This window comes from Lynx canadensis, chromosome B2, assembly GCF_007474595.2.
Source record: "Lynx canadensis isolate LIC74 chromosome B2, mLynCan4.pri.v2, whole genome shotgun sequence".
Taxonomy (NCBI): domain Eukaryota; kingdom Metazoa; phylum Chordata; class Mammalia; order Carnivora; family Felidae; genus Lynx; species Lynx canadensis.
Genome location: NC_044307.1, coordinates 150349926 through 150370858, shown reverse-complemented (window position 1 = coordinate 150370858; position 20933 = coordinate 150349926). Strand labels below are relative to the sequence as shown.

General features: G+C 56.4%; 1 protein-coding gene across 1 annotated transcript in view; it reads left to right on the top strand.

Moving 5' to 3' along the window:
• GPR31 (G protein-coupled receptor 31) overlaps positions 1–20748 on the top strand; it is a 27828-nt gene extending 7080 nt beyond the window's left edge. The window contains 6 exon segments of the mRNA XM_032593353.1: positions 8962–9017; positions 14688–14804; positions 14870–15427; positions 15430–17331; positions 17880–17997; positions 18093–20748. Coding sequence (XP_032449244.1) covers positions 8962–9017; positions 14688–14804; positions 14870–15427; positions 15430–15818 — 1120 coding nt within the window. The 3' untranslated portion in view covers positions 15819–17331; positions 17880–17997; positions 18093–20748.
• Positions 20749–20933: the final 185 nt, after the last annotated feature.

The window sequence follows — 20933 nt, the reverse complement described above, 5'->3', positions numbered from 1 at the left end:
TCTTTCAGTCTGAAGTGAGTCTCTTGAGGTAGTTGACAGACGGGTCTTGTTTTTCTATCCACTCTGTCACCCTGTGTCTTTTGACTGGAGCCTTGACTCCATTTACTTTCAAAGTAATTACTGATAAAATGTATTTATTACCGATCACTCATCACCAGGGAAACGCAAATCAAAACCACAACGAGATACCACCTCACACCTGTCAGACTGGCCAACATCAACAACACAAACCATACAGGTGTTGGCGAGGGACGCGGAGAAAGGGGGACCCTCTTGCGCTGTCGGTGGGAAAGCAAACTGGTGCGGCTGCTCCGGGAGAACAGTGTGGAGGGTCCTCAAGAGTTAAAAATAGATCTACCCTACAACCCAGCAATAGCACGGTGAGGAATTTACCCAAAGAATACAAGAACACTAGTTCAAAAGGATACAGGAACCCCGATGTTTATAGCAGCATTGTTGACAACAGCCAGATACCGGAAGTAGCCCAAGTGTCCATCGACTGGTAATGGGCAAAGAAGATGTGGGGCATATACCGCGGAATATTACTCGGCCATAAAAAAGATGCGATCTTGGGGCGCCTGGGTGGCTCAGTCGGTTAAGCGTCCGACTTCGGCTCAGGTCACCGATCTCACGGTTCATGGGTTCGAGCCCCGCGTCGGGCTCTGTGCTGACGGCTCAGAGCCTGGAGCCTGCTTCGGATTCTGTGTCTCCCTCTCCTCTCTGCTGCCCCTTCCCCGCTCCACACTCTGTTTCCCTCTGTCTCAAAAATAATACATAAACAACAACAACAAAAAAAAGATGAGATCTCACCATTTGCAGCAACGTGGATGGAGACAGAGGGTATTATGCGGAGTGAAATAAAGTCAGAGAAAGACAGATATCGTATGATTTTACTCATATGTGGAATTTAAGAGACAAAACAGATGAGCAAAGGGTGGAAAAAGGGAGAGAGAGAAAACCAAGAATCAGACTCTCAACTACAGAGACACAGTGCTGGTTACTAGAGGGAAATAGGGGGTGGGGGATTAAGGAGGGGACTAGTGTGATGAAATAAATTAAACTAAAATAAAATAATTTTTTAAAGTAGGATTTTTTTTTTTAAAAAAAGGACAATGCTCTTTTTCTTAAAGGGACATTTATAAAACGGTTCATTCTAAGTACCCTCTGACCTCCTGCTCTGACCCCAATCCAAAGGGCATCTCTTAGGTCAAACTTCACCTCCTGAACTTCATGGAAACATTCTAGAGGTTTCCCTTTTTCCCTGCTCAGAAGGGTTTCCTGGGGCCCAATCAGGACCTGACCCAGTCGTGAAGCCCCGGGTTGGTGGCAGGCTGATAACTAAGGGGCTTTCCGTGAGGGTCCCTGTCCTTCCAGGCCCTGCTCAGTTGTCGTTTATGGGATCGGGGTTCCCGGCTGACGGGGCGGGGCACTCTTGCACCCTTGCCCCACTGCTGCCTCTGTGGGGTGGACTCTTGCTGCCAGCGGCTCTGCCGGCCTCCACCACCCAGTGGGCATCCAGGCCTCCTCCCACCTCTCGTCCGCACTGCCGGGGTCAGCCTGCTCACTTCCGGGGAATCAGACTCTTAACTACAGAGTTAACTCCAGCCTCCTTGGCCAGGAACCCCCAGACCTGGGGCCAGGAGACCAAATGCCCACCCAGCGGCTGCCTTGTCCTCTTCTGGGCTTTTTCTGATGGTCAGGATGTACTTACCCCTCAAGTGTGGTTCCGGAACTCAGGTTGTTGTAAGTGGTTGCAACTGACCACCCCCCTCAGTAAGCACTGACCCCCCTCGGTGCACGGGTCAGACAACGGGCAGTTGTCAGTGTTTCGTGAATTTCTCCTACTGAACCCCATACCCGGGTCTCCCTGAGATACGCTGAGGTGCTGAGTGAGATTATGAGTACCCCCCGAAGGGTTCTTGGTGGGCATGATGATTGGTTTGGGAGATGAGCTTGGGCTGAGCTCTCCACTCTCTGCACAAGGAGAGCTTGTTTCTGTCCACCTCACCCCACCGGAGACAGGACCATCCCCTGGCGTGTCCACGAGGGCCTGACCTCAGCCGGTGCCGTGTGGCACCGTCTGCACCTGCTGGGGTGGGAGAGGACCCCGCGTCACGGTCTCCTGTGCCCCGGGTTCTATTCACATCCTGAGGCTGCGTGCGCTCAGACCTGCCCCATCTGCCCAGGAAGGTGACCTGGGACCCCTCCTCATGGTGGCACCCCAGCTCCTCCGATTCTCTGCTCAGCTGCAGAAGTGTCTTCCCGGGGCAGGGGGGGGGGGGGCGCGGGGTCTCAGCTGCTCTCTCCGGGCCGGCCAGGCCGCTGTCTTCCCTGAAACTGCCCTGGATTCGCGTCCTGGGGCAAACGCCGCTGAGGCCACTGGTCGAGGGCCGGCCCTCCTGGGCGTCAGGACCCCCGGTCCTTCTCTCGCAGATGGGAAACGTGGTGTGTGAGCTACCAAAGGGGAATCCAGAATGAGATCCCCTCCACCGCAGTTTACGTACACACCTTGCCCGAGGTAGCTAAGCCAGACGAGGGGGCCGACCGTTTGACCGTCAGAGCGTCACCAGGAAGGGCCACGGGCCCCTGTGCTGGGCTGTCGGCCCGCTTTCCTCCTCCAGTTTCCACAGATGCCGGGAGGTTCCAGTGAGATACTTAAGACCAACTGAGTTCGGAACCACCCAGAACCGTCGTGTAAACGTTGCGATTTGTGCAGATTAGGGAATGACGCGGTCCCCGGATTGAGCCCCAAACAGATTTTAAAACCATTTCTTAATAGGGTTCCATCCTTGTGCCGTGCCACGATAACACAAAAAGGCCAACGGTCACTTCTGCCAGTTTTCCCGGTGTTCGCTCAGCCGGGCCGGTGGCGTCGAACTGACGAGGCCCGTTTTCGTGCGCTCGACACCACAGGCGCCCTTTGGTTTTAGGAGCAGAGACCAAGGCCCTGAGAGGCCCTCTGCGCGGAGGCTTTGTGACGAGTGAGCTCGGGAAGGCACGGCCTCCGTGCTCAGCGGTGAGGCAACGACGCGGAACCACGGGTCAGACCACGGTGGGGAGCGCGTCCGCCGTGCCGCGAGAGATTCGGTTGCCGGAGAGGAGCCGGGGGAACAAATACGTCTTTTCTCGGCAGCTTTGCTTTTTTCCAGAGAGAAGCGTCCAATGACCGTTAGCCACCGCAATGCTCTATCCTGGTTTGTGAGGCTCTGCTTTTGCAGAAGATTCGTGGGATTCGGAGGAAGCCTGCGTGCTTCCGTGTCCCGAGCGCGCGGCCGAGCGGGGGTGGGGGCTGGCCGCACTTGGCCAGACGCCCCGCTTAGGTGAGCGGCAGCCCCGCGACTTCCCACAGGGGCCCAGAGGGGGCTCCTCAGACCTGAAGCTTCCTGAATGGAGAGAAACACAAGCTCCCGGGGACGGCGTGAGGCCAGGACTGAGCGGGGGCTCGGGAGCAGGCCCAGCCACCACTCTGAGGCGGCAAATCCTTGTTATCTTTTCACGTCCCGATCCTGTAGATCGCAGCCGCCTTGGGGTTTCTCGCCACCTCCAAACCAATTGAACGGATTCCCATTCTTTGTGGACTGTTACTGGTTTGTGAGATCGCACATAGCCTTTATGCACAAATCAGTCTGTCACGTCCAAAGTGGCCCATAGTCCAGCAGGAAGTGGTTACCCAGGTTCCAAGGTCCCACAGCCACGTGGGGAAGTGAGGGGTCCGCTGTGGAGCAGACCATGCGTAGAGGAGCAGAGGCATCATGGGGAGGGACAAGGGGCAGGGGGCAGGGGACGGGGACAGAAACAGGGGACAGAGACAGGGGATGGGGGACAGGGAACAGAGATGGGGATGGGGACAAGGACAGGGGATGGGGACAGGGGACGGGGACGGGGGACAGGGGACAGAGACAGGGGAGGGGGGACAGGGGACAGAGATGGGGATGGGGACAAGGACAGGGGATGGGGACAGGGGACGGGGACGGGGGACAGGGACGGGGATGGGGACAGGGGATGGGGACAAAGGACAGAGAATGGAGATGGGGATGGGGACAGGGGACAGGGACGGGGATGGGGACAGGGGATGGGGACAAAGGACAGAGAATGGAGATGGGGATGGGGACAGGGGACAGGGATGGGGGACAGGGACAGGGGACAGAGATGGGGATGGGGACAGGGGACAGGGATGGGGGACAGGGGACAGAGATGAGGATGGGGACAGGGGATGGGGACAGGGGACAGAGATGGGGATGGGGACAGGGATAGGGGATGGGGACAGGGGACAGGGGACAGAGATGGGAATGGGGACAGGGGATGGGGACAGGGGACAGGGACAGGAGACAGAGATGGGGATGGGGACAGGGACTGGGGACAGAGACAGGGACGGGGGTGGGGACAGGGGACAGAGATGGGGATGGGGACAGGGGACAGGGACAAGGGACAGGGACAGGGGACAGAGATGGAGATGGGGACAGGGGATGGGGACAGGGATGGGGATGGGGACAGGGGACAGAGATGAGGATGGGGACAGGGACAGGGGACAGGGATGGGGATGGGGGAGAGGGGACAGAGATGAGGATGGGGACAGGGACAGGGGACAGGGATGGGAACGAGGACAGGGGACAGGGACAGGGGATAGGGATGGGGATGGGGACGGGGACAGGGGACAGGGACGGGGATGGGGACAGGGGAGGGGACAGGGGATGGGGACAAAGGACAGAGATGGAGATGGGGACGGGGACAGGGGACAGGGACAGGGGACAGGGACAGGGGACAGAGATGGGGATGGGGACAGGGACAGGGATGGGGGACAGGGGACAGAGATGGGGATGGGGACAGGGGATGGGGACAGGGACAGGGGACAGGGATGGGGACGAGGACAGGGGACAGGGACAGGGACAGGGGACAGGGATGGGGATGGGGACGGGGACAGGGGATAGGGACAGGGACAGGATTTCCCAACTTAGTAGAAAACAGGATCCAAAATTTTGTGTTTGTCGTGAGGAAACGATAAGACGAACCGAAAGAGAGGACCTTTCTGCAAAACGACGCCCTGAGTCCCGCAGACAGGTGGGTGTAGGAGAGACAGGACAGGGGAGGAGCTGGCGTCTTTAGGAGCACTCCTAAAGTAAAAGGGAGAGAGACAGCAGAGAAGTGCCAGGAGTTGATGGATCCTGGTCCCCAATTACACGTGAAGGAAGAGGGAGAGAAAGAAAACCGGCAAAGAAGACATTGCTGGGCCCTGGGCCAGGAACACCTTCTCCGTCTTCAACCACTGAAGTGTGTCTGATCAGCTTCCCGACCGCAAGACTCGCGTGGGTCACATGGGAGAAGGTTCTCGTCCTTAGCGGGCACCGGGGCTGAGGCGCCACGGCGTCTGGAATCCTCCATATGGCGACTCACACGTGCCACACAGACCTGTGCGCACACACGCGTGCAGACAGCAAGCAGCCCAGGCGTGAACGGGGGTGGAATCCGGGCGAGGGTCCGTGGGCACTGGCTCCTTTCTTATCCCTGATCTACTCCGTGGGTTTGAAATTTTTCAAAATAAAAGGTTGAAGGGGAAAAAAGCATCGACACCAGCTTTGTAAACACCCAAAGAGCAACAACTAAGATCTTTTAAAAAAAAAAGGGAAAGGGTTCCATGTGGGAGGGACAGGGCAACGGGGAAAGCACTGTTGATTTGTATTACGAATCCCAAAGTTGCATGCAGTTATAATTTGATAAAAAGAAAACTTTTAAAAAACTACAGTAGATCAGACTTCAGATTCCTTTATTATGGTCCAAAAGAAAGAACTAGAAAAACGTCAGCACGAAGGGTATCTGTACGTTCACTTGGACCGCACGGAGCCTATTACGAAATAGCCTGTTATGTCAGTTTTTTCCTATGAGGTTTTGAACCATAACGTTTTTAAATAAAATGTAATTACTTCACCTACCATGTGCATGCAAAAGCGATACATGCGTTCAAAAATATTCCTACAACGAACAGAAGGGTCATACTTGTCCCGATAGCAAAACGGGGGCGCGTCATCGATGGTGAGCTTGTGTCTGCATTCGTGTTCTCTGGTTCCTGTCTCCTTGATACGTGGCCTGGATTCAGCCACAGTGGAGACAGCGTGGCCCAGACAAAGAAATCCCTAGCAGAGATGTCCTCCTCCACCAAAGAATTATTTGACCTGGAGCGAGTCACATGATGTAGGATTTGAACTCAGTTTTTATCGCCTCTTTTAAGGACTAAATCCTCAGACGTGGCACCAATCTGTGACACAATGGTGGGGTCCGTGGCGAGACATAGCCCAACACCCGTTATACTTTGACGCATCAGCCGGCCGTGGTCTCAGGACTCATCTGCTGACCAGCACCAGGGGACCCCCCAGACAGAATCCAATACCAAATATCCCATTAAGGACAAGTAGCTAAAAGTGCATTTTACGATACTTTCCAGCAAAATCTAATCGTTGCTTTAGCTAAAAATCTTCATGTAAGACACAGAGGTTTGTTGCATTGTGTGAAGTCACAGTAAACATTCCATCACCTGGTGATTACTTAATCTGAGCTCTGTTAACCAGAACTTTCTAACTAGTTGCAAAAAAACACAAAAAAAGACCTAGCGTTGGTCTTAAGATACTGAAAACCATGGTTCCTCTGAGTGATCAATGAAAGAAAAACACAGTATGTTTCTCTTATGTCCTTTATGTTCTAACTCCTTGCATATGAACGGATCAGCAATGCCACGGGCCTGGTGCTGAGCAGGTCACTGAGGGCCGAGGGCAGACCGAGACGCGGTCCCTGGTCCCTGGGACCCTCGGGCACAGCTGGGCCGCGAGAGTCTCAGCTACAAAGGGACAATGAGTGGACCGCACGGGGCTGACAGAGTGTTTCTCTGTGGGGAGACCCCTGAGGGGCGCTCCTGCAGGATGAGGGACAGGGGCCGTGTCCTGCAGGATGGCCAAGCAGGGGAGCTGTGCAGACCACCCCCACGGGACGGGCCGTGCCTCCAGGAGTGTGCGGGAGGAGGCTGAATGTATGGGGTGGACTCAGACCCAGCCCCAGCAACATTCACTCAGCCTTGGTTGGACTTGACGTGATGAGCAGGAGGAACCGTTCAAGTTTGCCCGACAAAACTCGTGGCTGCCAAGGGACATGGGGACATATGGAAGGCGGACAAGACAAGACAGCGGGTTCTCCCGGAGCCCCCGGAGAAGTGCAGGCCTGCCAGCACCCTGGTCTCGGTCCCGAGAGACTCAGGGTGGACTTCTGGCCTCCGACTCCGTGAGACTCACGGGCATTGGTTTAAGCCACTAAGTCCGTGTGACCTGTCCCAGCAGCCACACGAAACAAATGGAAAAATCCAGAGGACACGGTGTAAAATGTGCATGCCTTGGCCCTGCCCACAGAAGCTCTGATTTGGTTCTTCCTGGACATTTGAGCCTCTGACAGGTGCCCCGACCTACCGCGAGCGTGTTCCAAGACCGGCACTTAGGGCAAACGTGGCTGTTAGAAAGCAATCGAACCGAAGACGATCAAGTCTATGGCCCCCGCGGGGTAGAGCACGGGTCACGGAGATCATGAGGCTCTGAGAAGGGAGGAGGGAGGCCATGCTCTGCGTCCCAGCCGGAGGAAGGAGCGAGAGTGTCTTCCCGCAGACGCGGGGAAGGGAACGGGGCAGGTGTCGCCGGAAGGCAAGAGTCACGTCTCACGTGTGGCTGCAATGTGGTCGACCAGATGCCCGGAGGCAGGAGGCCTCGAGGACTGTGGGTCCCCAGCTGAGACTTGGAGGGTCGCCGCACTCGCAGACCACGAGCGACTGTGCAAAACGGAGGGTCCCAGGGGAGACACTAGATCAGGTTGTTGGAGGCTCGAGGAGAGAAGAGGCAGGGCGGGGGCAGGGCCCTGCTCCCCGGACCACAGACCAGGGACAAGAGGAGAGAGAAGGGCGGGCCGAGAAGACAGCGCGGGGACAAGAGAACCAGAGGGGCACAGACTCCCAGGCCCAAGCACTGTGGGACGTGTGTCATCAGCAGTGTCGGCTGTGGCTGGGATTTCTGGAGCACGCAGGAAAAAGACATTAATTGGGGGAACTTGGTCCAGGTCGAGGCAGCAGGCCTCCAGGGGTTCAGTTTCCCCGTCTGCAAAATGAAAAGCTGGGTTAATCGCGAAGATCTCACTTGCCCTAAAAAGTGCTGTGATTCTTTGATTGAGTAGAAAGATGATACGTAGCTGGTGATGCCCACTGAGAAAACAGTTTGAAAATAGACCAGTGACTGTGCTAAGATCATCCCCGGGAGAGAACAACGGTCCTCAGACACGGCGGGGGGGATGTCTGCTTAACTGTGACCAAGATGTCTTGGTTTGGGGCATAATTTTAAATGCCCCCTTGCCTCCCCCGTTCCACGAACGCCTCCGGTAGAGGAGCCCAGCCCGTCCCGAACGGGGTCCTCTGTGAACATGAGCCGCTCTTCTCTCCCTGTTGTGGGCTGATCCTGCCTCCGCTGGGAGTCCCCTCTCTGCCTGCTGAGGGTCAGGTCAAAAGGCCCCGTTTCTCCCTAGGTTCCCCCAAACTGCAAGAACTCAAATGTGAATGCGGCTTCGGTTTCTGGTTGACCGTAGCTAAATGCAGAAGAGCACTTGGCTGGTAAAACGTGATCCCCTCGGACTCCCTCGCCCCAAGCCCTGTGGGCACGAGCACTCATCACAGGAGGACGGCCGGTCTGGCAACACGGCTGGGGACCTGTCAGGCTTCGTGACCACGAGCCTGAGAGGCAGGAAAACGAGCGCCTCCCCTAAAACTCACATCCCGGTAGCCGCCGCGCCCGAGCGCAAGGACACGGGGAGAGAATTATGCCTCGGCCACAATGCTACGTCCTAGCAGCTTCCACAGAGAGACGGCTGACGGGGTGCAGACTTAGCGGACAAGCATTGCTGTGGTGCCCTGACACTAAACTGCTGATGTGCTAAATGTTCCAACAGCGACGAGGCGAGCAGCCGTTCTCCACCGCGGATGACAAGGAGGGAACGGCCACGCTGTAAGCCGCGCACAGGGCCCCGACTCCCCAAAACTGTAGCCCGCACCTGTCCCTGCGCGCCGGGATCATCCACGATTTCCCGTTTGACCTCACAGCCGCCTGTATTTTCGATGACAGAACAGCTCGAAAATAATCTTCGTAGTAGGAAAATGCCTGGAAATTTACAGATTGAGTTATCAGGGTGCGACCGCGCACGTGAGAAGCACCGTCTTGGGAAGAAGCCATCCCAGACTAAGGGAGGGCCTGCTTCCACATGCTGGCGATGCTCACACGGGCTTCGCGCTCTCCTGGGAGGAGAGACACGGGACGTTGGGGTGATTACGACTTTGCCACTGGCCTCACGGCCGTGAGAATGTAAGGAACCTTTCCAATAGGTCTTGCAGCCGTAGAAACGGCGTTGTCCCGTTTCAGCGTCAGGGGAAAGAACAGAAAGGAGGAGAAGAAACGCAGACAGAGCCAGCCAGCCGGCGGGGGGAGCGGTGGGGGCAGCCATCGAGCTCCCCGGGGTCCCCGACCTGGCCCTGGGAGGTCGGGGTCGGGGGACGGGGAACAAGGACAAACAGCTGCTGCGTGTGGCACCACGTGTGTTTAAAAAGCCACGCCTGCCTCCGTGGGTGGACGGGCAGGGGAGAGGGAAAACGGTGATGGGCACTGAGGAGGCCACTTGTTGGGAGGAACCCTGGGTGTCGTACGTAATCGATGAATCACAGGAACCTACTCCCAAGCCAAGAGCACACTGTATGCACTGTGCATTAGCCAACTTGACAATAACTTATGTTTAAAAGATCGAGATTAAAAACATTTGAGAAAAAGACACGCGTGCCTCTGCTGGGGTGTTGCAGCTCATTTCTTTTCCCTTTCCGCTGTGCTTTTGCATGTTTTCCATGCTTATGCCTCGAGAACATACCAGATGTGCAATCAGATAACATTCAAGATTATTCTGTAAAGGTGCTTCCAGGCTCACCAACGGGATGGGACCGTAGTTGGTGTGCCATAGACTTATCGGACGCACTCATGAATAGCGTACTTAAAAATTATCAGCTTTGGGGCACCTGGGTGGCGCAGTCGGTTAAGCGTCCGACTTCAGCCAGGTCACGATCTCGCGGTCCGTGAGTTCGAGCCCCGCGTCAGGCTCTGGGCTGATGGCTCAGAGCCTGGAGCCTGTTTCCGATTCTGTGTCTCCCTCTCTCTCTGCCCCTCCCCCGTTCATGCTCTGTCTCTCTCTGTCCCAAAAATAAATAAACATTGAAAAAAAAAAAAGAATTGTAAAAATTATCAGCTTCACAAAAATCTAGAAAAGAAATGCCATTTTTTGCTATGTTCAACCCATTTCTCCAGTAGCAAAGAAGCGAAAAAGAGTATCTCTGAGAACCTGGTCCCATTCGCCTGGATGCCCTCGGTTTTGCTGCCGTGAACACCATCGTCTTGCGGGTCCACTTAGCAAATGGAAGAGTTGGAGGCTTTCCATCATTCTGAACGTGAAGCTGTTTAACTTGTACCCAAAAAATGGCGACAAAGAACGCTGTTGGGCTTTTGTTTGCTTGTGTTTGCTGCAAAGAGCCTCCTGTACACTTTCCCATTGGAGCTTGAGTGTGAGAATTCAAACTTTTGTTTTTCTAGGGTTCCAATTTTTCTAGAACAAGAACCTACGTTCCGCGTTATTTCTTCTGCGTGAAACACCGACTACATCAGCCATCCGCTCTTTCGATGGTGTTCACACCGTAGGGATATTCTGAGGTTGCTGAAGTTTTTTTACCCAAACCGTAAGCTGAGATGTGCGCTCAGGACCGTCACAGGACCCGGCCCCAGTGCTGTGACTTCCAACCTCGGAGACTTCACTTCCAGCTCGTTTTCGCCAACAATATCATTTTTCTTGGAAATAACCACGGCTCCTTTCCCCTAAGGCTCCCTCTCCCCGGGCCAGGGGTGAAAACAAGAAAAGAAAATGAAACGTAGTGAACTGCTGAGAGTCTCTAAGACAGTCACGAAAGGGGCGCCGGGGTGGCTCAGTCGGTTAAGCGTCCAATGCTTGATTTCAGCTCAGGTCATGATCTCATGGTTCATGGGTCCCCCAGCCCCACGTCGGGCTCTGCGCTGACGGCCCGGAGCCCGCTTGGGATTCTCTCTCTCTGCCCTTTCCCTCTCATGCTTGCTCTTTCTCTCTCTTTCTCAAAATAGACAGACAGACAGACACTGACGGGGGTTGGAAATCCTCCTGCTGTAGATGTATCATCACAACCAACCCACCCAAGCCGTGGGTCCGTCTCCCCGGCTGCACGGTCCCTGCCCTGAGCCCCACCCCAGCATTGCTGACTGTAATGTTTCTCCTCCTTCCCTGACCCCACTTCCCCCATCCCATTCCAGTTGTAAACCTATTATTTAATTTTATCATGTGTTCCTTACAAGTCTGGGTGTATTCCTTGCCCCCCTCCCTGCCCCGTTGGAATACAAGTCCTTAAAGTCAGGAAGTATTATTAGCATTATAAGTATTTGCATCCCCAGCACAAAAGGAACAACACTTAATATGTTCTAAATGTTTTTTTTTTTAAATAAATAAGTGTGTAGTAAAGTTTTTAACTTTGTCCAAAAAGAGGTGTGACCTTTGGCCCCAGCTGCTGGGAGGTCATCTCGGAGCCCTTGGAAGGTCATGCTTGGTGGAGGCAACTTTCCGCAGGGGCCTTGGGCCAGCGGGGTAGAAACACTGTGATGAGGGGTGGGGGCCTGGGGCCACACACGTCAGCTGGCCCCCCAGAGGGGCCGGAGCCTGAGATGGGCCACGCGGACGGCCGCGCCCGTGTCACAAATCTCAGTAAGGACCCTGGATGTCAAGGCTGGGGGGTCCCCTAGTTGACCATGCCCGGCGGGGGTTGGCACACGTGGGGACTGGGAAAGCCACCCCATCCTGACCGCGGGAGAACAAAGGAAGCTTCATACTGACTCTTTTCCCGGAATCTGCCCGGGCACCCTCGCCCTCCCTCAAAGCATCCCAATCTGTGACCTTTCTCTGGAACAAAACAGAACAATGTCCAGGGAGTTCTCGGGTCCTTCCAGAGATTTATCAAAACCGGGGTGGTCTTGGAGACCCCTGACTTAAAGTTGGGGTCTGACAGGAGGTGGTCTTGTGGGGACCGCCCTGTCGCTCCAAACCCCACCGCTGGCTAACTCCACAGCAAGCGATGGGAAAGTCTGATTCAGAGTGCTCATGCAGGCTTTACGAAGTCTGCCACCTGGTGAGACAAAAAAGACACAAGAAAGGAAAACCAGAGAGGAAAAATCTCATTAAGTATGCGTGTGGGTTTCAAGCCGTGATTCAGTTTTCATTTAAATTTAGGAACACACACACACACAAAAAAAAAAAAGAACAAAAATAAATAAATAAATAAATAAATAAATAAATAAATAAATTTAGGAACAGGTGCATAAATAAAGCATTCATCACAAAAACGGGTGAGAACAGAGAAGCTTCCTAAGCAGGAGGAGCATTGAAGAAAGAGTAATGGTTGAAGAAAGAGTTCCTGGGGCGCCTGGGTGGCGCAGTCGGTTAAGCGTCCGACTTCAGCCAGGTCACGATCTCGCGGTCCGTGAGTTCGAGCCCCGCGTCAGGCTCTGGGCTGATGGCTCAGAGCCTGGAGCCTGTTTCCGATTCTGTGTCTCCCTCTCTCTCTGCCCCTCCCCTGTTCATGCTCTGTCTCTCTCTGTCCCAAAAATAAATAAACGTTGAAAAAAAAAATTTAAAAAAAAGAAAGAGTTCCTGAGGTTACTGCGATTTCAAGAGACAAGATCCCTAAGGGAGAAGCTCAGATATCATAACGTGAAAAGCCAGGAAGAAAAGAACAATTCAGTCTTTTAGAAATAAGGAAGACAAATGTATAGTGAGAGGAAGAAGCAGAAGTTTAAATTCGGTTATTTTTAGTTCCTGTATCTAAAAAGGAAAATGGGTACTTATTAATGTTTGTGTTACCTATTGAGCTAGACTATCTCTGATTTAGCAAGTTTGGGGTCGAAGCTGAAATCTGCAATTAAGGGGTAGCTTTTAGGGTCTGTCAAAGCTTTCAGTGTGTGGAGAGAAACACATTCAAGTAGCTTCCATCCCCGAAGACTTAGCCGCCGGCTTTCCTGGGCGGCGGCGTGTGCCGATGGCATCCGTAGAGGGGAGGCACGTGGCCTGTGGGCACCACCGCCCCGGAACGTGTTGGATCACACCCTTCCGTGTTCCCGAGGAGCCACTCCCAGTGAGAAGGCATCGCCGTGGCCGTGCCAGTTCTGACTGCGGGGGGGGGGGCCCTCCAAATGCACCTGCTTGGGAAACAGGCGGGCGAACCCGCATGCAGCAGAGGTGGGGGACGCGTGGGCCGGTGGGCCGGCCGGAAAGGAAAACCCTGAGACAATGAAAGCAGCGCCCGACACCTCACAAACAGGCCGCCAATCTCAGCGATGATCATCGCGGAGATGTTTCCAGAGGTTTGCAGTCGGGTCTCAGAAGCGAAGGCATCGGGGCAGCCTGGAACGGATGTTTGGTGCAGGAGCGGAGCGCTGGTTGGAAGTGAAAGGAGTTGTGTTGAAAGTCAGCGTCACGTACAGGTGAGCAAGATAAGCGCAGGTGGGTCCAGCGGGCGAGACGCCCCAGGTGCGAAGTGCGCTGCCTGTGATGGCGTCTCAGACACTCGTCACGACCCTGCAAGTAGGGGCCATCACCGTCACTCCTCAGCGAAGGGGCCCCGTGTTGGTTTGCTTCCCCTGAGCCGCACCGCTGCCGACCGGAGAAACCAGAGTTGGAACTGAATATATTCGACTCCAGAGCTCAAACCGGGCTAAACAGAAACGAGGTGAGTGAGGGTCGACAGTGGGTCAGGACCCAGATCGTGAGGGTCAAAGGAGGGTCGGGACCCAGGTGAGTGAGGGTCGACGGTGGGAGGGTCAACAGTGTGCAGGCCCCCGCTGAATTAGGGTCGAGAATGGCCCAGAACAAGTGAAATGTGGTCCACAATGGGGAGGGAGAATTGGACTCATGCGACAGTTGTGGATCGACGCCCGCTTTGCGCAGACACTCTTTTATCGCTGGCACACAGTGCCTGTCCCCGGGCTCATGCCCCTGACATTCTGGGGGGAATCTGTGCATCTTGACCAGCCATCGGTGTTATGCGGCTCTCAGGGCCAGTGGAGGCCCATGGGCCCGGACCCTGATCCGGATAGAGTGGGAGGGGAGGGGGGGCCCCTTGGCAGAAAATCAAATCCGGAAAGTAAGGGGACAAGCATCAGGGGCCAGCCGTGAAGTGGCCGGGCCTCCGCAGAGCCTCCTCTGTGACGGCCGTGACCCGATCGGACCGCCCGTGTGGGAAACGGAGCGCCATGCAGAAGGGTCTCGGGAAATGCCCCTTCCGTGGAGGAGGAGAGCTTCCCCGCAAGGCTCCGCGACGCTCGCGGAGCCTGTGGCCGCCAGCGTCCCTCTGACGGCCGAGACGAGAAGCCTGACGGAGCGAGGGCCTTCCGGCTCCTTCCGCGGCCCCCGCCGACGGAGACCTGTGCTCGCCCAGCTCTTGAGGGCCTCGTGGCTTCAGTGGCGCGCAGATGACGTGAAGCGAAACACAGCTTCTCCTTTTTAGGGCGAAACCAAGCAGAACAAAACCGAAAGGGTGTTTTCCCCTCCCCTCCCCGGTCCCCTTTCCCCAGACACGTTTGAGTTTGCTTTTGACTTCATCCTGTTCAGTGTTTCTTCCTACTGCGAAAATGCAGAACTCCCGTCCCCGCGCGGCAGGGAGAAGCCCGCGTCTCTCCCTCTGCAGGAAGGCGCGTCGCCCGCAGCCCGGGCTCTCGGCCCTCGGCCACCTCGCGGGGGACCCCGGCGGCGTGAGCGGGGGGACATGCCGGCCGCCAACTGCTCGCGGCACAGCGACGCGGTGAGGGGACCGTGGCCGTGCTGCTGGCGCTGGAGCGCGGGCTGGGCCCGCTGGGCAACGTGGTGGCCCTGTGGCCCTTCGCGTTCCGCCTCAAGGCGTGCCAGCCCGACGCCGTGTACCTGCTCAACCTGGTGGCCGCCGACCTCCTGCTCGCCGTCCGCCTGCCCTTCCACGCCGCCTTCTCCCTGCGCCACAAGACGTGGCCCCTGGGACACGCGTCCTGCCGCGGCCTCCTGTCCCTGCAGGTGCTGAGCCGCGGGGCGGGCGTCGCCTTCCTCACGGCCGTGGCCGTGGACCGCTACTTCCGAGTGGTCCACCCCCGGCTCAGGGTCAACCTGCTGTCCCCGCGGGCGGCCTGGGGGGTCTCGGGCTGCGTCTGGCCTCTGCTGCTCGGCCTCAGCCACCGGAGCCTGCTCGTGTCGGAGGCCGAGCTCCCCGGCCTGGAGCCCCGGGGGCAGCTCTCCCTCAGCGCCCTCTGGCAGGAAGCCCTGTTCTCGGCGCAGTTCGTCCTCCCCTTGGCCTCATCCTGTTCTGCAACGCCAGGATCGTCAGGACCCTCCGGGGGCGACTCCCAGACCCGGACCGGCAGCCCCAGCTGCAGAGGGCCCGGGCGCTGGTGACCGTGGTCGTCGTCCTCTTCGCGGCCTGCTTCCTGCCCAGCTTCCTGGCCCGGGTCCCGGTGGCCGTCTCCCGAGGGGCGGGCGGCTGCAGGGTCCTGGGAGCGACGGTGCACGTGCCCGACGTGAGCAACGGCCTCACGTACCTGCAGAGCATGCTGAACCCAGCGGGGCACTGCTCCTCCGACCCCGCGTTCAGACGCTCCTACCGCAGGGTCTTCAACACCCTCAGAGGCCGAGGGAGGGAGGGCGAGGCCCCGGGCGACATCAACGACTCCTACTGCTGAGGCCGGCCGGCCACCCGCCCCCGCGGGCTGAGCCGTGACGACCGGCTCCTGGGGCTCCGGAGCGAGGAGATGCCCGGGCTGCGCTACAAAGGTGGGGACCCCGACTCCGGCGCACCCGCAGCGAACGTCTCCTATCCGCGGCCTACCGTGTTTCCCGCGGCTATTGTGCGCGATCGGACCTCGGATCGGCGAGCCAGAGGCTCTTTGCGCCCACGACGACGCAGACGGCACGGCCGGCCTGGAAACACACAGCCGCGGGCGGCCCCCGCCGGGGGAAGCCGCCCTCGTGGGTTCCCGCGCTGCCCGCTCTCGGTGAGTCGCCTGCTGTCTGTCTGCTTCAGCCCCCGAACGCACCGAGTCTGCTTTCTTCCCACTTGCACGGACTCGTAACGGACTCGGGAAAGTGGGGACGTGGGGCTGCTCGGCCAGGCTCTGGGCGTGCACCTTCCCGTGCTCTGTGCTGGGCCCTGCCTGGCGCGGAAGGTTCTCCATTTCATAAAATTCTGCCTCGTCTGCGCAGACGGTGCCTCATGTCCAAGATCACGCGGCTCCCTAGTTTATCCTAAGAAACGCGTTCCTACTAAGCGAGTCGAAATTGCCTCTGGAACTTTCTTCTCAAGTCGGAATGTCTACATGCTTGTGAAATTCACTTTGCTTCCCTGCTCTGGGAAGTCACTGTACGTAATGCCTCGTGGGAGAAACGCACAGGGGGAGACCCCAAACCGCGGTCCCCACCCGACGCTGGGGGGTGGAGGGGGGGCCACCCCAGCCCAGCCCTGGTGCTCCTGCAACAGCTGCATCGTCCCATGTCATACTTCTAAATTATGTCCCAAGCCTGGAGCTCATGATGGTGACAACCTCCTCCCTAACTGCCTTGTCTCTCACTCTCTGTCCAAAGCTGGTAGTGTGGTCCCCAAAACAGACCCCCCAGGATGCTTAGACACAGGATCGGCTTCGCAACCAGGCCCACACCTGTCACCCTGCCTGGAGCCGCACCTGCATTGCCCACGCAGACAGATGGCCCACGCTTCTCCCCGGGCCACCCCATGGCCTCTGTCATACTTAAGGTGGACATGGGTGACATCAGGCAGTAGAAAATGGCAGATCGTCCCGGGTCTGTCCTACCAGGGAGGCTCCTTCTCGGAACCGAATTTAACATGTGAGTGTGTTCGTCTCACCGTGCCCAGCTCGTGACGTATGTCGAGACCTGCTTCACAGAGTCCCCGGGGGGTCACCGTCTCTCAGCGATGCTCCCTACTTTCGTGGGTTTTGTGTCCTCCCCGGGGAGGGGATTTCAGGGGCCTGGAACGCAAGTGTGACCCGCTGTGCCCGGCTTCCTGCGCGGACAGTCCTACGTGCTGCTTTTTAAAAATCTAACACTTACCGTAAACATTTCCCGCGTCGTGATAAGCTCTCCCCGGGCAGTTCGTTACTCGATTACGCAATAATCCGACCAGATGTCTCTTCACCACGTCCCTGAGCCTGGACGCGATGATCTGCAGTCCTGTCACAGGTAAATCACCCTGTGACATCACGCAGCCCCCATAGACCTCACTGCAGCCGTGCCCTTGGGGGCCCAAAGCCCCCAGCACGGCCACGTCTGTCTCCGGGCTCAGCCGGCCACACCTCCCACCAATCCCTGCTCATTGTTAGCCCGGCACGACGCCCGCGTGGCAGGTGGGGGGCCCAGAAAACCCTGATGCCTCGGCCAACCCCAGTGTTCTGACTCAGCCTGTCTGCGGAGTCCCGGGCGCTGGTGTTTTTGAAGCCTCCTCATTAGTTCTGTTAACACACAGCCAGAGCTGACGTCAGACACGGGTTAGTGGCCGAGGTCAGGGCCTTTGGGTCAACATCCCGCTCTGTCACTTCCTAGCTTTGTGACCTGGGACATGCCACCCAACTGCCCTGTGAGTAACAAACCCCAGGACCATTGCACGGTTTAAGTAAAACAACACATAAAACGTTGAGCGCAGAGCCCGGCCCACGATCAGCACTCGGTAGGCGTCCCTTGGCTATTTTCAAGCCATCGGTTTATGATCTTAACTTTGTTTACGTCCCCAGCCAGACTGGGCGTCCTTTAGGGACACAGCTTTTCACCTGTGCGCCCTCAACACAGAGCCCGGAGCGGGATGGCCGGTCTTGACCTGGACACCTCCAGCAACATTCTGCCAGATCCAAGGTCTGTTACTGCGCGCTTTCTTTCCGGTAAATCCTCTCCAGATCCTCTGCGAGCATTCTGTCTGACTCGAGTTTTATTTTGCACATCTGTGAAAGGGGATAACTTCTCGGTACGCTGGAAGGTTCCGGATCCTGCCAACACCCACCTCTGGGGATGTTTCTCTGGCCTCCTGTCCTGTCACTCCCATCACAGAAGCCTCACAGGAGCTCTGCCCTCAGACGGTTGTCTCCTCCAAAGACATCCGAGGAGGAGCTGTCCCGTTCCAAACTCTCTTCTCTGGGTGAGGAAACGGGTCAGAGGGAACCGTGGGCAGGCAGAAGATGACGGGCCTCAGAACCACAACCACTTCGATGCCGGCCGCAAGTCTTACTTTCTTTTCTCTTTGACTCGCTTCTTCTAACAGAGCAGGTGCACAGTCCCATCTGTGAGTCTTGCAAATCTCAGCATTGTCTGAACTGTGGAAGGACAGACGGGAGCCCGAATTTCAACTTGAGCGATGAGTCTCTTTCCCCAGGCAGATGATGCTATCAGTGTTTTTAAAGTCAGCAAGTGTTGTCTTGTCTTTTTCCAAAATCCAGTCAGCCACTGACTCCTCCCCGGCTACATAGACGTCCTCCGGGTGCTGGGCCTCCTTCACGGAACGTTCTGATCTCTGTCCTCTAACTTCCTGCCTGCCTTTCCTGGTCTGACCCCTGAGACCTGCCTCTTCACAGAGCCCCCAACAACACGACACCTGCACCCCAACACATTCCCCACACCCCACAGGCCACCCTCCGGTGCTCACGCCCGCCTTCCCCTCTGCGTCACCTCCCTGAAGCTTGGGAAATGCCCACCTATCTTTGTGTCCCCGGCACTGTGCGCAAGGCCTGGCACACGGTGCCCTTGTGGAGTCAATAACAAATCGATGAACGAATTAACCTGATTTAAACTTTATCACGGGCTACAAAAAGTGATTTTTTTAATACAGTTTGAAATTCTCAGGCAAGGATCCCAAGGCAAACTTACAATGTATCTTCCTGAATCTTCTAGGAAGACACTAATACAAATGAAAATATGACGATTTTTCATATTTTTTGGAGAAAGATTTTCCTCTCTATTTTCGTGGTCACTTCTGCCAACAGCCAAGTCAATAATTTTGATTTGCTGAGGGGTCAGGAGAATGAACCGACCGCCTTTCTGCCCGTGGGCTGGGTCGGGGGCTGAGAGGTGCGTCAGTGGCTCTCAGAGGCTTCTGGAACATTTCAGTGCTCGTGGAGTGCTCACGGAATCCCCAAACAACGACCTCCTTGAAATGTCTCCTTTGAAATTGTGGTGAAATGTACATCACAGAAAATGTAGCATCTTAACCATTTTTAGCACATAGCCCAGTGGCGGTGAGACAATCCCACTGCTGCGCTTGCGCCCACCATCCGTCTCCAGAACTTTCCATCTTCCCAGACTGAACTCTGCCCCCATCAGACAGCAGTCCCCACTCCCCCGCCCCTGGCGCCCACCCGCCTCCTAGGAATCCGCTCTCTAGGAATGGTGCCACCGTAGAGACCTCGTGTGAGTGGACTTGAATGGCGTTCGTGGTTTTGTGTCTGGCCTGTTGACCTGGCACGATGCGTTCCTAGATGACCTCTCTTTGGCCTTTCACTGCTTACTTATATCTTGATTTTCCTCCTATCTGGTGGCGTCCCAGTAACTGGTCCTCTGGGAGAAAAGCAGGTTTGCTAGCCCCCCGTGGCCAGCTCGCCGATTCCAGAATGTTCCACAGCTGAGTCGCCAGCACAGCACTGCTGTACCCCCCTTCTGTTCCTTTGCGAGCTGGCATCAGTCCCCGAAAACCCCGCGGGTCTACCCTCCCCCGCTGTCACCGTGCAGACAGGGAGACGGACAGAAGCGAGATGCACGGACGAAGACCGCCCACGGAGACGCCCACAGAGAAATTCAAGAATACTACAAAGGCAGAGCTGGGGAAGGGAAGCCTCCCGTGTCCCGGGCCAGTGTCACCCTGTCCCCCCCGCCTGTTGTCAGCAGAGCTTTGTGTATGTCCCGTGGAAACTTCTGGAAACGTCCTGCAGTGGAAGCTCTTCATAAAGGCTTCTGAGACGCCTTTCGAAGGGACTGAAAGCCACAAGCTCCGGGGGAAGCCAGACGCTCTTGGGACAAAATCCCAGCTCCTCCCCTCGAGGGCTGTCACTTACCAGCCAGAGCAAGGCCACTCCGCTCGCCTCCTGCCTGCTGATCGAGGTCCTTCTGGTGGCACCCACGCCCTTTCCCTCCCCACGTGCTCAACGGCAAAGGGCTCCCAGGTCCAACCTGCCTGGAGACCCCGGATTCCACACCCGCCGGGGGTCAGCCCTCTCCCCCCTTCCGTGAGGAGTGATCGAAACAGCGGCACATCTGTGGTAGGGGATTCAGACGATTTAGAATGAAATACTATTAAGAATATTAAATGAAAAGAAAACTTACAAATGCAAGAGGTATTAACGAAAACCGCCACAGGGCTTCCCTTTTACACACATATTTTATTCGGAAAGTGTACAATAACATGGAACAATTTTTTTTAACGTTCTAATCAGGGATAGCAGCAGGGATATTGGACCCAAACTATATTCTTACTTTCTAAGTTAGACCCTCTGAACACAGCGCAGCAGGAATTGGGGAGAGAGGCTGCGTTCACGGTGTCATTAGCAGGACGGTTACCAATTTCCTTACGGTGCTTCCTTCGGGCCTTCCTTCCTTCAGGCCTTCCTTCCTTCGGTCCTCCTTCCTTCGGGCCTTCCTTCCTTCGGGCCTTCCTTCCTTCGGGCCTTCCTTCCTTCGGTCCTCCTTCCTTCGGGCCTTCCTTCCTTCGGGCCTTCCTTCCTTCGGTCCTCCTTCCTTCGGGCCTTCCTTCCTTCGGGCCTTCCTTCCTTCGGGCCTTCCTTCCTTCGGGCCTTCCTTCCTTCAGT